The 13,808-nt window shown below is 55.3% G+C and overlaps 1 protein-coding gene across 7 annotated transcripts in view; it reads right to left on the bottom strand.

Moving 5' to 3' along the window:
• Window positions 1-396: 396 nt before the first annotated feature.
• Dock6 (dedicator of cytokinesis 6) overlaps window positions 397-13,808 on the bottom strand; it is a 47,566-nt gene continuing 34,154 nt past the window's right edge. For 3 of the 7 annotated variants that reach the window (XM_013065897.3, XM_013065898.3, XM_087201600.1), the window contains 19 exons: window positions 13,519-13,701; window positions 13,005-13,131; window positions 12,238-12,322; window positions 10,934-11,030; window positions 10,672-10,806; window positions 9,956-10,108; window positions 9,373-9,531; window positions 9,161-9,261; window positions 8,421-8,613; window positions 8,197-8,340; window positions 5,080-5,211; window positions 4,994-5,008; window positions 3,014-3,139; window positions 2,830-2,919; window positions 1,955-2,191; window positions 1,513-1,656; window positions 1,323-1,429; window positions 972-1,133; window positions 397-626 (listed from right to left, as the gene is read on the bottom strand). In XM_013065897.3, the coding sequence (XP_012921351.2) occupies window positions 584-626; window positions 972-1,133; window positions 1,323-1,429; window positions 1,513-1,656; window positions 1,955-2,191; window positions 2,830-2,919; window positions 3,014-3,139; window positions 4,994-5,008; window positions 5,080-5,211; window positions 8,197-8,340; window positions 8,421-8,613; window positions 9,161-9,261; window positions 9,373-9,531; window positions 9,956-10,108; window positions 10,672-10,806; window positions 10,934-11,030; window positions 12,238-12,322; window positions 13,005-13,131; window positions 13,519-13,701 (2,433 nt within the window). In that variant the 3' untranslated portion in view covers window positions 397-583. Of the gene's footprint in view, window positions 627-971; window positions 1,134-1,322; window positions 1,430-1,512; window positions 1,657-1,954; window positions 2,192-2,829; window positions 2,920-3,013; window positions 3,140-4,987; window positions 5,009-5,079; window positions 5,212-5,808; window positions 5,853-6,569; window positions 6,782-8,196; window positions 8,341-8,420; window positions 8,614-9,160; window positions 9,262-9,372; window positions 9,532-9,955; window positions 10,109-10,671; window positions 10,807-10,933; window positions 11,031-12,237; window positions 12,323-13,004; window positions 13,132-13,518; window positions 13,702-13,808 lie in introns of those variants that run through there. The other 4 variants (XM_087201599.1, XM_087201601.1, XR_002389623.2 and 1 more) reach the window with 4 other exon arrangements.

Genomic DNA, 13,808 nt, shown 5'->3' with positions numbered 1-13,808 from the left:
TGTCACTGAGCTATACCTCCACCCCAGGGAGTGGCCTACATTTGCCAAGAACTTTCTGGAAGCCATTTGGTCCAGGCCAAGCACTGAGCAGGGACTTAATATTAATATTATTTCTATCACCATCCCCACTATAATGTCAGCCGCAGTAGGTAGGGATTTGTGTCTGTTGTCACCAAACTGTCCTTGGTACCCAGTAGGTTCTTGGATTTTGAGACAGGGTAGCCCAGGCTGGCCTTGAACTCACAGTGATCCTCCTGCCTCAGCCTCCGAGTGCTGGGGTGACAGGCGTGTACCACCATTCCTGGCTTTTTTGGCCCTCTGGTAGGTTCTCACATGTAAATGGATGTGGGAAGACTTGTGGATGCAGGGGGGATGGACCACACATAGCACACAGACTGCATATAAAAACTTTTAAATTAAAAAAGGTAGAGGTATCAGTGCACACAGATGGGACAGAGAGGCAGAGGGCCCTGCCCTGGAGACAATGTGGTCACCCCTTGGCCGAGGGTGGCAGGAATGACTGTCAGGGCAGACAGCCGAGACCAGGTGCTGGTCCCTGGGTATAGCTTTGGTCACTGTGGGATCAGAGATCTGCCTTCCGGAGACTTGCTCTGTTCAGAGAGTTCCTGGGGTAGAAGGGGGAGCCTCAGCATGGCCACCAGCCCCCCCCACCCCCCCACCTCCTCCAAGGGTCCTAGGATCTCTCTTGCCCCCCTCAGATCCGTCCTATCTGGCTGTGGGATTCCCAGGTTATCTCAAAATTCACTGCAATGCCGGGTAGGATGGCACCTGTCATCCCAGCACTCAGAAGGCTGAGGCAGGAGGATTGCCATGAGTTTGAGGCCAGCCTGGGCTACACAGTGAGTTCAAAGCCAGCCTGAACTACATACTGAGACCCTGTCTCCAGAGAAAAAAGAAGTCTTGGCCTGGCTCCCCTTGTGCTCTCCAGGGTGGGGGCCTGGGGCAGCCACCTGAGGCCCGCTGGCACTTGGGCCAGCAGCTGGGGCAGGCGCTGGGTGAGCAGGGGCTGCAGGGCCTCTCGCAGGCGGCAGTAGTGGCGCTCCAGCTCGCGGTGGTACTCCTTCTGGTCCGGCCCGATCAGCGCCTTGTTCTTCCGCAGGGCGTCCTCACACCTACGGGCCAGGCGAGGGGGCACTCAGGGGCTGGCACCCAGCAGGGACACCGAGATGGGAGGGTCGGGGTCCCCCTGACTGATGGGGTACCACCATGGGGGCCCGTGTTTTGGGGAGCCAGGTGGGCAAGGGAGGGCAATACTGGGGTCAGGCAGGCAGAGGGGCCATAGCGAGGGGCACCCGGTCTACTTTTTGCAGAAGTCCTTGAAACAAAGCCGCAGCTTGTTGTGATGCCGGAAGAGCTTGGGATCCTCCGGGATCTCTGCCAAGAACACCTGGGCCACCTCCAAGGGCCCCTGTGGGGTGAGGGGCCTGGTGAGGACCTGTGCATGGTGCCTCGAGGGCCCCTAGGGCGGCCTGCCCCGCCCCGAGGCCGTGCCTGGTTCACAGTGGGCCCCACGGAGCCCTGCAGCACCATCTGCAGCATCTTGGAGTCAGCCGGGTCCTGCTCCGTGGCAAAGGCCAGCTCCCGCGTCTTCTTCTGCATGTCCTCGATGGCCACCTCCACTGGGGTCAGCACCGTCTGCAGGGGGCGGGAGGGAGCAAGGTGTCCCGACCCAGCCAGCTGGAGGACGCTGCATCCCCGGGGAGGGCAGGAGAGGGGCCCAGGTTTTTTTTTTTTTTGAGACGGTCTCGTGTAGGGAAGGCAGGCCTCCAACTTGTAGCGACCCTCCTGCCTTAGCCTCCTCAGTGCTGGGATGACCCCGGGGAGGGGCGGCCTCTAACTCTGGGCCCTCGGCAGGGTTGGGGTTCACCCTTGGAGCTGTGTGGTCCCCACAGTCCCCCAGGCCGGTTCTGGGGTCCCTGCACCCCACCCCCACCTCCTCGCGGTGGCACACGCGGATGCGCGTCTTGATGTAGGGGAAGGCGTGCTCCGTGCTCAGCAGCGTCTTGCGCTTGTGCTGCTCGTGCAGCTCGCCGTGCGCACGGCCGTCGGGCGTGAAGGGCGTGCAGAAGAGGAAGGTGCGCAGCCCGTAGTTGCGGTCGAAGTAGGTCACGCGGTCCTTGAGCTCGTATGTATCGAAGTGCGGCTCCACGTAGGTGATCTGGATGTAGGCCTGGGGCGAGGGGTCGGGTCAAGGAGGTCCTGGGCCCCGGGCCTTTGATGTGAGGGCTCTCCGGAGACCCTCTGTTTGGAGGGCTGGGACTCCCCGGAGTCCCCGGAGGAATGGATTTGGGGACCCAAAAATAAGATTTGGAGTTGTGCAGAAAAACAGTATTTTTTTAGCACTGGGGATTGAACCTAGGTCTTCTGTACTGAGCTACATCCCCCATCCCCAGCTCTTTTACTTTTATTGCATTAATTTAAAAAAAATTTTTTTTAATGTTTTTTTGGTACCAGGGTTTGAACTCGGGTCCTTGAACCTGTGAGGCAGGCAGTGGAACCACTGAGCCTAAATCCCCAGCCCTAAAAAATTTTTTTTAGTCTTGCTATGTAGCCCGGGCTGGCCTTGAACTCATGGCAGTCCTCCTGGCTCAGCCTCTCAGGTTGTGGTGCATGACAGGTGTGCCTCACCACACCCAGCGCCTGTTTAAGACAAAATCTCCCTAAATTGCCCAGGCTGGCCTCCGACTTGAGATATTCCTGCCTCAGCCTCCCAGGTTTGTGCTACTATACCCAGCTTCTAAAATGGAATTGGAAGGTCTGCGGGAACCAGTACTTGGCATCTCACTGATTACAGGATCTGAGACCCACCTTCTGTGGGTCAAGCTTGGACTTGTCCACGGGGTTAGAGTCTTTGATAATCTCCACTATGTCGTCCCCGAACCGCTCCATGTAGAACTCCTAGGGACACGGGGTCTGTTCAGGGTACAGGGGTGCAGCCCTCATTCCAGTCCCTGGCGGCTGCTGCCCCATCCCACCCCCAGCCGGGCCGTGCCTCCAGCCGGTGCGAGATCTCAGCCAGCTTCGTGATCGAAGGCTCCTTGTACACGAACTCCTGCTCGTCCAGGTCCCCGAAGCGTGCACCGTAGAAGCCCACGCGGAAATAGGTCCCGAACACGCGCTGGGGCTGTGAGGATCGGGAGTCCTTGCTGGGAGGCAGGTACCCAGCCGCCCCACGGGCAAGACGCATGGGCAGCAACGGAGGCTGGGAAGAAGTGAGTATGGACAAGGGGACCCCACGATCGCCAGGACGGGGTGTGGTGTGAGGCGCTCAGGAAGGTGGAGGCTAGCGTGGTGGTGCAGCCTGTCGCAGTGAGTTTGAGGCCAGCCTGGGCTACATAGCAAGACTGGTTCAAAAACAAAAGGAAACAAAACAAAATCCCCAAACCCCAGAAATGCCGAAGCATCTGCAAAAGCAGGGGGACCCTGAAAATACTGGAGTGGGGACCTGGCCCCCAGCCAACCATTTGTACCTTTGCTCTTTCTTCCCAGCCTACCTTCCCCAAATTTATCTCTGTTGAACACAAATCTCCACTTTTCCTTTTTCTTTTCGGTACTGGGGATCGAACTCGAGTCCTTTATCTTGTGCACCAGGCGGTGAAACCACGGAGCTAAAACTTTCTTTCTTTTTTTTTTTGTTTTTGGTACAGGGGGATTGAACCCAGGGCCTTCACACTGAGCTACATCCTCAGCCCATTTTTAAAATTTTGAGATAAAGTTTTCTTATATTGCCCAGGCTGGCCCCCAACTTGTGATCCTCCTGCCTCGGCCTCCCAGGGTGCTAGGATGACAGGCGTGTAGCACCATGCCCAGCTCCTAAATTTCTTTTTGTTTTGCCCACACTTTGTACTGTTCTTCATCATCTGGGTCCTAATAACAAATTAGGACAGGGCTCTCCGGCTCACATCTGTGTTCCAGTGTCTGTCTGGGGGACTGGGCATACAGCAGGTACTCTATAAATGCTTGAATGGCTACGAGGTGGTCTGGCTGTCTCTGGCCCTGGGACAGAGGTTCTGTTGTTTTTTGCTGTTTTTCTGAGACAAGGTCTCGCTGTGTATCTGAGGCTGGCCTCAAACTTGTGGTGACCTTCCTGCCTCAGCCTCTCGAGTGCTGGGATATCAGGCATGTGCCACCACACTTAGCTGGACAGAGGTTCTGGCTCCATTGTCCTAGACATTCCTCTTCCCAGCCTCCCGATCACTATGTTTGGAAGGAGGGGTCCCCCCCTTCACCCAAGGGTACCCCCACATGGGCAGAGAAGTGGGCGACTTCAGGTACACTCACCACGGCAGATCCCGGCAGGGTGGGGCCGACACGGTGGGGCCAGAGGTGGTGGAGGGGTGGACAGAGACACAGTCACGGGGGAAATCAGAGGTCAACCCCCCCTCCTGATTCTGCTGCCCTAGGAGAATTTCCATGGGCGGGGACACCAGGGATCCCGGAGGGAGGGCACCCTCCGGTTCCAACCGCCCCACCCAGCCTGCCTGCCAGGGCCCTGGGTTCCTGCCATCTTTGGCCAGAAAATTCTCCCTAAAGTAGGAGCTGCCTAAAAATAGAAGAGAAGAGGCGGCATGGGGGGGCATTAACCAGAGATGGGGAGCAGACATCCCGGGGGAAACTGGGGGTCGGGGAGGCGGGGGACAAAGGCCATGAGAGATGCATAGATCTCAGAGAGGGACAGAGGCGGGGAGAGCCAGAGATGGAGGGAGATACAAGAGACCCAGAGAGACAGCTAGGGTACGGCTGGGAGCCCCACTTCCCCCCGCACCCCCACGCCGGCCGCCGCAGGGGGAGGGTGTCCCCGGAGGCGCCCAGCACGGTGACTCACAGGCTGCCCTGGATAAGGCGGGGCCGGAGGGGACGCGGGGGGGGGGGGGCCTGGGGGGGGCGACCGTGCTCCTCGCGCCCCCCCTAGTGGTCCCCGACCGCACTGACCAGGCCTCCTGGGGTCCAGCAGGCAGCTAGGGGGACTCACCTCCCAGCCTGAGCTCTGCGGGGAGAGGAGACTCCGGGTCAGCGGGGGCGGGGCGGGAGGGGCGGGGCGTGGGGACCCGGGCCCACCTGGTGCAGGATCTTGGTAAAGGCCTCCTGCAGCTTGCCGTGCACCGCCGCCAGCTTCTTGTAGTCCCGGTGCGCTTCCAGGATGGGGATGAGGTTCTTACAGACCTCGTTCACGGCCTCGTACAGCCCGCCCTGGGGTGGCGTGGGGGTCAGGATTCCCACTCCCTCTATGCTGCCCCATGTCCCCCTGCCCCTCTCCAGCGCTGCCTCCGGAGGCCCTCCCCGACCAAGCCCACCCCAAGGGCCCCAGCCTTTCTGCTGGGCCCTACAGAGAGCTCTGCTCTCTCTCTTCTTTGCGGTACTGGGGATTGAACCCAGGGCGTCACAATGAGCTACCTCCCCAGCCCAAGAACTCCTTTTTTCTCTCCCATGTCTCAGAGGGGAAACGGAGCCTCTTGGGCAGGGGCTTCTCTAGGCCACAACCTTAACAACGGCCCATCTGGCCTGGCGCCTCTCACCCCCATGCTCAGTGGCGCTTGGTTACTGCCACTTGCTGCTGCCCCCTGCCCACAGCCAGCGCCAGCATCCAGCCTAGCCCAGCTCGTGCTCTCCGGTGTTGGTGTTCGCTGACTGTCAGAAGGTCTGTGTCCCTCCTCCCCCTACCCCCGAGGCGTCTGTCTCGGGAGGGAGACGCAGCAAAGTATACAGCATCACTAGAGGGGGCTGGCAACACAGAAAAGCAAGTATTGCCGAGGGGCCTGGGGGTGCAGCTCAGTGGTGAGCGCTTACCTAGCAGGTGCGGGGCCCTGGGTTCATCCCAGCAGCGCAAAAACCTAAAACAAAATATTGCCGGAAACCCTGACCTTGAATCTCACTGGGGCCCAGATCCAACTACCATCTCCCAAAGATGTGAGGAACTGAGAGACAGGTAAAGGGATACTTGAGGGGCACAAGCAGCCACGCAAAAGCTGGAGACCCCTGGGAGTCCCGTTCTCCAACAGGTCAGAGGCAGAAGGCATGAGCTGCTTTCATACCAACGGGCAAGTTTGAGGAGGAAATCCCATTACAGCAGTGAGAATAAGAGGCTTAGGAAAGCAGAGCATGGTGGCCCACGCCTGTCATCCCAGCACTCGGGAGGCTGAGGCAGGAGGATCCCTATGAGTTTGGGACCAGCCTGGGCTACATAGCGAGACCTTGTCTCAAAAAACAAACAAACAAAACTGGAAACCGAGTCCTCATTTTGTTCTTTTTAGATTAAAAGAGACAAAGACTCAGGGCAGCGAAATTCCTCTGTATGATCCTAGAATGGTAAGGACATAAGGACACATGTGTCACAAGCCCACAGACATCCCAGCCCAGGAGTGAGCCCCAGTGTGAACCATGGACTTTGGGAGACAGATGTGGCAATGTAGCTTCATTGATTGTGACACACGTCCCACCTCAGTGAGGAGTGCTGATCGTGGGGGAGGCTGGGTGTGCTGGCAGGAAGAGGGGAAATTGCCCTTCATTGTGCTGTGAACTAAAAAGTGCTTTAAAAAAATAGCCTTTTGTTGTTTTGTGTTTACTGGGGATTAAGCCTAGGGCCTTTGTACTGAGATGCAATCCAACCTCTTTAAAATTTGTTTTACTTTGAAAAAGGGTTTTGCTAAATTGTTAGGTTGCCCAGGCTGGGTTCCAACTTGTGATCCTCCTGCCTCGACCTCCCAGAGTATTCGAATCACAGGTGCGTGCCACCATGCCCCGCTAAAAAATAGTCTTTTAACTGAAAAAAAGAAAAAGAAAAAGAGAAAACCAAAGAGATTTAAGACACAAGTCACCATTGCCTGGGAATGACTACAGTTAACAATAAAGTTATCATACATTTCAAAACAGCTAGAAGAGCCAGGTGTGTGGTGGCACATGCCTGTAATCCCAGTACTCTGGAGGCTGAGGCAGGAGGATTGCCGTGAGTTTAAGGCCAGCCTAGACTACACAGCAAGACCCTGTCTCAAAACAAAACAAAAAACAAACAGAAAAAGGAACTGGATGCTGTGGTGTGCACCTGTAACCCCAGCACTGTGGGAGGTTAAGGAGGGAGGGTCGCAAGTTCAACCCAGATGGATGACTTAGCATGACTCTGTCTCAAAATAAAACATTTTAGAAAAGGAATGTAGCTCAGTGCAAAGGACAATCACACACACACACACAGGGGATGTAGCTCAGCGCTAGATCACCCTGGGTTCAATCCTGAGTACTGGAAAAAATGTTTAAGAAGAGGGACTGAGGGTAGCTCAGTGGTAGATTACTTGACTAGTATGTGTGAGCCCTTGGGTTTCATCCCCAGCACCAAAAGAAAAGAAGGACCCATGTCAGCCATAGCTGTGGTCGTCCCTTTATGAATCCTGATTCAAAGTAGGCAACCACAGCCCAGCGTGGGGGCGCACGCCTGTCATCCCAGCACTCAGGAGGCTGAGGCAGGAGGGTCACCACAAGGTCAAGGCCAGGTTGGGCTACATAGTGAGATCCTGTCCCACAAAAAAAGCTACCTATCTCCATAAATATATTGTATCCCAGAAAATAAAGGAAGAGCTTCAAAACTGGGCAGAGGAGGCTGGTTTTATAGACAGAACATAGCTAGAGAAACCAAAGACAAAAACTCCCTTTCTTCTTTTTACGTATACTTTAAAGTTTCTAGAATTAAAATTTAGATCCCCGTACTCTGAGAGGCTGAGCCAGGAGGATCACAAAGTTAGAAGCTAACGCGCCGTGTCTGCCTGGCAAGCGCAAGATCCTGAGTTCGATCCCCAGTACAAAAAAAAAAAAAAAGAAGCTAGCCTAGGCTACACAGGGAGAGCCTCTATCAAGCCCCATACACCCAGTTAAGTTGTAGCTAAATGTATGCAAGTCTTGGGAGAAGACAGTAACTGGGCTCCTGAGGGGGCCAATTCTCCTTGTCTCTTTTTCTGTCTTTTTTTTTTTTTGGAGACAGGGTCTTAGTATATAGTTGAGGCTGTCTTTCAACACATTATGTAGTCCAGTTAGCCTCAGATTCATGGAGATCCTCCTGCCTCAGCCTCCTAGATGCTAGGATTACAAGTATATGCTATCACGCCTGACTGCTTCTCCTTGTTTCTAAACACGCAGCCCAGAAAGGACACCACCAGAGCTAAGCCAGTGTCCTTTGTCCCCGAATCTCACCATGGTGAAGTAGGTGGCTGCTTGCTCGAGCAGGCCCACAAGCCCTAGCTCCGTGAAGTGCTTCCCAGAGCAGAAGCCCTCCTCATCCGGCGATAGGATGTCGTCGGAGATGGCAGACTCCTCCAGCACATTGGAAGAGATGTTCTGGGGTGGGAGGCGGCATCAGAGCCCGTCTCTACCCTACCCGGGCCTTCCCCTCCCAGCCTGCCACCCGCTGCACTCACCTGGAAGGACACACAGCCCACTGGCAGGTGGCGGCTGTCCTCGAGCAGTGCCAGGTACTCAGCCACCAGGGCGGCTGCGTGTACCATGCACTGTGCAGCCTCTGCATGGTTGCCCAGCTCGGCGTGCTTCCCGGCCATGTTCTGCAGCCAGGTCAGCCGAAGATCGGGAGAGCCCTGGTAGCCCCGGGCAATCCTGGCGCAGATAGGCGGGCGTCAGTGAGTAGGGCCTCGCCTGCCTCTGCCTGTCAGGCCCTTCAAGGGTTAACCCTCCTGCTGCCCCAGGCACCAGCCACCTTCTCACCTGTCCCTCTCACCCAGTCCCCTACCTGTCTGGCCTTTTATCTGTCCCAGGGACACTCTACCACTAAGCTACACCTGCAGCCCTTTTTAAAAACTCTTTTTTTTGGTACCGGCGACCTAACTCGGAAACGATATGTAATATAGTTTCATTTTTTTTTTTTTTTTTTTTGGTACCAGGGATTGAACTCGGGTCCTTGAGCTTTCAAGACAGGCAGTATAACCACTGAGCTAAATCCCTGGCCCCTTTAAAAACTTTTTTTGAGACAGGTTCTTGCTGAGTAGAAATTGCGGTCCTCCTGCCTCAGCCTCCCAGAGTCCTGGGGTTACAGGCGTGCACCACTAGGCCTGGCTCCTGCCACTCTGCACCTGCTCTTATCTTCTGTCCCCTTCCTCTTCTGTCCCTCAGCCCCTCTGCTCTTACCTGGTGCTGGACCGCTCACCTGTACATGAGGTCGATGAGCATTTCCGGGTCCTCCTGGTGCTCCTTCATCTTCACAGTATCGGTCAGGATCATATGCAGGTTGAACATCAGATCCTGGACCTGCAGCCGGGGACAATGAGGGATCAGTGAGGGGTGGGTATGGCATCAGGGCTAAGAAGGGCCGGGCACACCTCAGCGCGCCCTAGGTGGGGAAAGGGGGACCGGTGTCACCTGCTCCGAAAAGGTGCTGTCCCGCAGCCCCACATCCTCCTCGGCGTAGGTGAGGATGGTCTTGAGGGACCGTCGCAGGTGCTCTTCGCTAAAGTTCTGTGTCGTCCCCACGAGGGATGACAGAGACATGGTCACCTGCATCTTCACACGGGCAAAGTTCTGCAGGGGCAGGGACGGCTCAGTCCTGGGAGCCTGGCTCCCCAGAGCCCACGTCTGCTCAACCTGCCTGGCCCTTACCCCGTTCTGCCCCACGAGCCCCCCCATCTGTCACCTGTACCCCTTTCTTCACCCATCCTCCACCTGTCCACTCTCCTGCACCCACTCTGACCCCTCTTCCTGCCTAGCACTTGGAGGCTGCTCCTTCTCTCCCTCTCTCCCTTCCAGGCCCTGCCTGGCCCAGGAGGGAGCCACCCTGAAGCCTTGTGTAGGCCACGCCCCCGCCATATAGACCACGCCCACCCGACCAATAGCCCTGCGGGGACCACGCCTCCTATTTCCACACAGGACACACCCTGCCCCATGCAGGCCACACCCCTTGCAATAAACCACACCCACCCACAGCCCACGCCCCTGCCCCACCCACATGGCCTATCTCAAAGTTCTGGCGCATGAGGAGGTAGAGTGAGGCGCTGGCCTGTGTGCGGATGGTGCTGATTCGGCTGCCGCAGTGTCGCAGGAGCCGCAGGCAGAGGTCGGCACACAGCTCTGTGTCTTCTTCGAATAGCAGCTCTGGAAACTGCCCCCAGGACAGACGGAAGCTGCTCAGTCCCCCCACTCAGGCTCAGAGGCTCCCACATGGCGACTGGGCAGAAGAATCTGTGTTCTGCCCTTTTGGGCCAACAGTAGATCCAGATTTTTATTTTTCTTTCTTTATTTTTGGTACTGGGAGCTGGGGATTGAACCAAGAACCTTGGCACTGAGCTACATCCCCAGCCATTTTCTTCTTTTAATTTTGAGATAGGGTCTCTCTAAGTCTCCCAGGTGGGACCTGAACTTGTGATCCTCCTGCCTCAGCCTCCCAGAGTGCTGGGGTTACAGGTGTGCACCACCCTGCCTGGCTGGAGTTTTTTGTTCATTTTTGCAGTACTAGAGAGTGAAGCCAGGGCTTGCCTCATGCATCACGGGCAGGCCCTCTACCACTGAGCTGAGTCCTGACCCCCTTGGCGTGTGACCTGGGCAGGTGACTTGGCCACTCTGATCCTTAGTTCCCTCTTGTGTGAGCTGCAGCCAAGGAGCCTCTGTTTCCCAACAGTGCTGAGCACATAGTAGTTGCTGCTGTAAGTATGGCCCTGTGCTCACCTTGGACACCAGGGCCCGCTGGGTGGCCAGGCCATGCTGCAGGAAGAGTGCACTCTGAGCACTCCCCAGACTGTACAACACCACCTTCAGCACTGCACCCAGCACACTCTCCCGCGCCTCCGAGAGCAGCACTGTCTTTGGGGGAGGGTGTAAGAAAGCCAGGTGTTGGTGATGGGGACAGAAAGGGACAAGGAACATGGAGCCAGAGATTTTAGGACACAGGTGGGGTCAGAGGTTAGGGAGCCGCTGGACTGAGCCCTACCTGCACAATGATTTCCAGTGTGTCCAGAACCACCAGGCTGGCTTCTGTGGCCAGGTTCCCGTCCACCAAGGCCTCATGCTCCATTTCATCCTTGCTCCTGGAGGGGAGGTGAGGGTCTGTGAAGCTGCTCGGGGCCAGATCCCATGGCATGTCCAAACTCCCTCTCTCCCCTGGCTGTCAGGGTGGGGGAGCAGGTCTGAACCCAGAAAATGCCTTTAAGCTTTGGCTGTGGTGTGGGTGGGCTCCCAGGGCTCATGTGCTGGAGGCTCGGTCCTTAGTGTGGTGTTAAGAGGTGGGGACTTTCGGAAGGTCCTTAGGTCACTGGGGCATGAGCTGTGAGGAATTAAGGCAGTGCCCAAGGGACCCTTTAGTTCTTTTGTTTTGTTTTGTGAAATAGGGTCTCACTATGTAGTTCAGTCTGGCCTTGAACTCAGAGCGATCCTCCTGCTTCAGCTTCCTGAGTGCTGGGATTACAGGTGTGCATCATAACACCAGCCTTGACCTCTTAGTTCATTTTTAAAAAAATTTTTAAATTTTTTATTTTTTATTGACCTTTTAGTTCTTGAGAGCAGGTTGTTATAAAAAGATCAAATTTGAGCACCCACAAGGCTGAGGCAGGAGACTTTGGAGTTCAAGGCCAGCCTAGAATACACAGTGAGACCCTGTCTCAAAAAAACCAAAATAGTAATAGTCAGGCATGGTGGCACACGCCTCTTATGCCAGTGTTCAGGAGGCTAAGGTAGGAGGATCGCCGAGAATTTGAGGCCAGCCTGAACTATATAGTGAGACTCTGACTCAAAAAACAATCAATCAATCAGTTAATAAAAATCCCAAAACAGGGGCCAGGGATTTAGTTTAGTGGTTCCAGCGCCTGCCTCGAAAGTGCAAGGTCCTGAGTTCGATCCCCAGTACCAAAAAAACAAAAACAAAAACCTAACCCAAAACAACAGCAACAAGAAGAAAAACTGCAAACCTGGTTCCACCCAGCACTCTAGCTCCTGTCCTGTGACTCTTCTCTGACACATTCCCTCTGCCATGATACCTTCTGCCAAGTCCTCAACCAGGGACAAACTGATGGGGCCACCTGACCCTGGATTTTTAGCCTCCAAACCTGAGAGCTAAATAAACCTCCTTTCTTTTTCCTGATTTTTTTTTCTCTTTCTCTGGAGTGCTGCGGATCAAATCTAGGGCCTCCTGCTAAGTGAGTGCTCTACCCCTCAGAAACATCTTATCATTATGAGGCCGCCTGCCTCAGGCAGTCTGTGACAGTAACAGGAAACACACTGATTGCCACCCACACCTACTTGTCCACACGGTCCGAAGTTTGTCTCCAGTGTGTGATGCTCTTGCGCCAGCGGACGTTATCCTGGGTCCCGAACGGGCTCCTCTCTGGGATGTGTGAGAAGGTGTTCATACATGTGCAAGAACTGGACATGAGAGCAGGAGGAGAACCCCCGAGTAGGAAAATCCTCATATGGGACAAAACAGTGGGCCACGGGGAAGCCGACACCGGCCAAGAAATGCACACTCTTAGATACACTCATGTGTGTGGCAGTGACATATGAACTTCTTTTTTTTAAATTTTTGTGATGCTGGAGATGGAACCAGTGCTCTGCCACTGAGCTACAGCCCAGCCCCTTTTACAACTATTAGGTTTATCTTTTGAGTCAGAGTCTCACTAAGTCGCTAAGTTGCCCAGGCTGAGCTTGAACTTGTGATCCTCCTGCCTCAGCCTCTCAGAGTGCTGGGATCACAGGCCATGCATCAGCACACTCAGCATTTTCCTTTTTCTGTTTTGGAGTGCTGTGGAACCCAGAATCTTGCTCAGCCTAGGCAAGCACTCTACCACTGAGCTATACCCACAGCGCTTTTTACTTTTTACCATGAGAGAATCTTGTTAAGTTGCCCGGGCTGAGGCTCAAATGTGCTCAATTTCCTGCCTCCGCCTCCCAGGAGTCTGGGAAAACAGGCACATGCCACTGCCTGGCAACACATGGACCTCTTCCTGGGACATGTGAGCTGGCAGAGGAACGGAGTGGCTGACTGGGGAGGGTGGGCCCCGTTCTCTCACCACGGCTCCGCCGCACCATCTCTTGCCTCGCCCCGATGGTGCCCAGAATGGCCTCCTCTAGCCGGGCCTTCATGTCCAGAGACTTCTTGAATGTGAGGCTGTTGATGCGCTCAAAGGCCTTTTTCCCCTGGGAGGGCAGAGAGATGGGGTTCAAGGAAAACACCTCAGCACAGAAACGCCACCCTGTCCTCTTTTTTCTTTTTTTGCTGTACTGGGGATTCAACCGATGACCTTCAGACTGAGCTCCATCCCCAGCCCTTTTTTATTTTGAGACAAGCTCTCACTAAGTCACTAAGTTGCCCGGGCTGGGCTTGAACTTGTGATCCTCTTGCCTCAGCTTCCTAAAGTCCTGGGGTTACAGAGTGCACCACCATGCCTGGCTCACTCCACCCCTTTATCCAGGGCCTGTGCACCAGCAGTCCACCCCTTTACAGCCAGCTTGTGATGCCCCAGAGCCCTGGATATATACTAAGCCTTCTTCCTCCACCACAGCTCCCCGGCCACCTCTTTGAACCTTGTACTCGAAACCAGCCAAGCAGAGGTACAGCAAGTCCAAGAGACGTCCTAGCTGAGGCAGGGCCAGGTCAGCAGCCCAGCGCTGCAGGAGGGCCGGCTCTGCATTTTTTAGGACCCATAGCACACACACCAGTAAGGTCCGGCTTGATTCTGCAGAGAGGGGACAGCCTGGCCGAGATGCCTGGTTCAGAGAAAAAACAGCCGATTTTCATCTCCCTACATGAGATGAACACTGGCCAACTCAAACCTCAGGGCATGAGGTCTCTCACGTGACAGGGTCTGAGGGGA

The sequence above is a fragment of the Heterocephalus glaber genome, unplaced genomic scaffold (genome assembly GCF_053883595.1).
Source record: "Heterocephalus glaber isolate CG9 unplaced genomic scaffold, H.glaber_assembly_v1.0 deba00001760, whole genome shotgun sequence".
Lineage (NCBI taxonomy): Eukaryota > Metazoa > Chordata > Mammalia > Rodentia > Bathyergidae > Heterocephalus > Heterocephalus glaber.
Note: the sequence above shows the minus strand (reverse complement) of the source record. Positions and strands in the feature narration are given on the sequence as shown.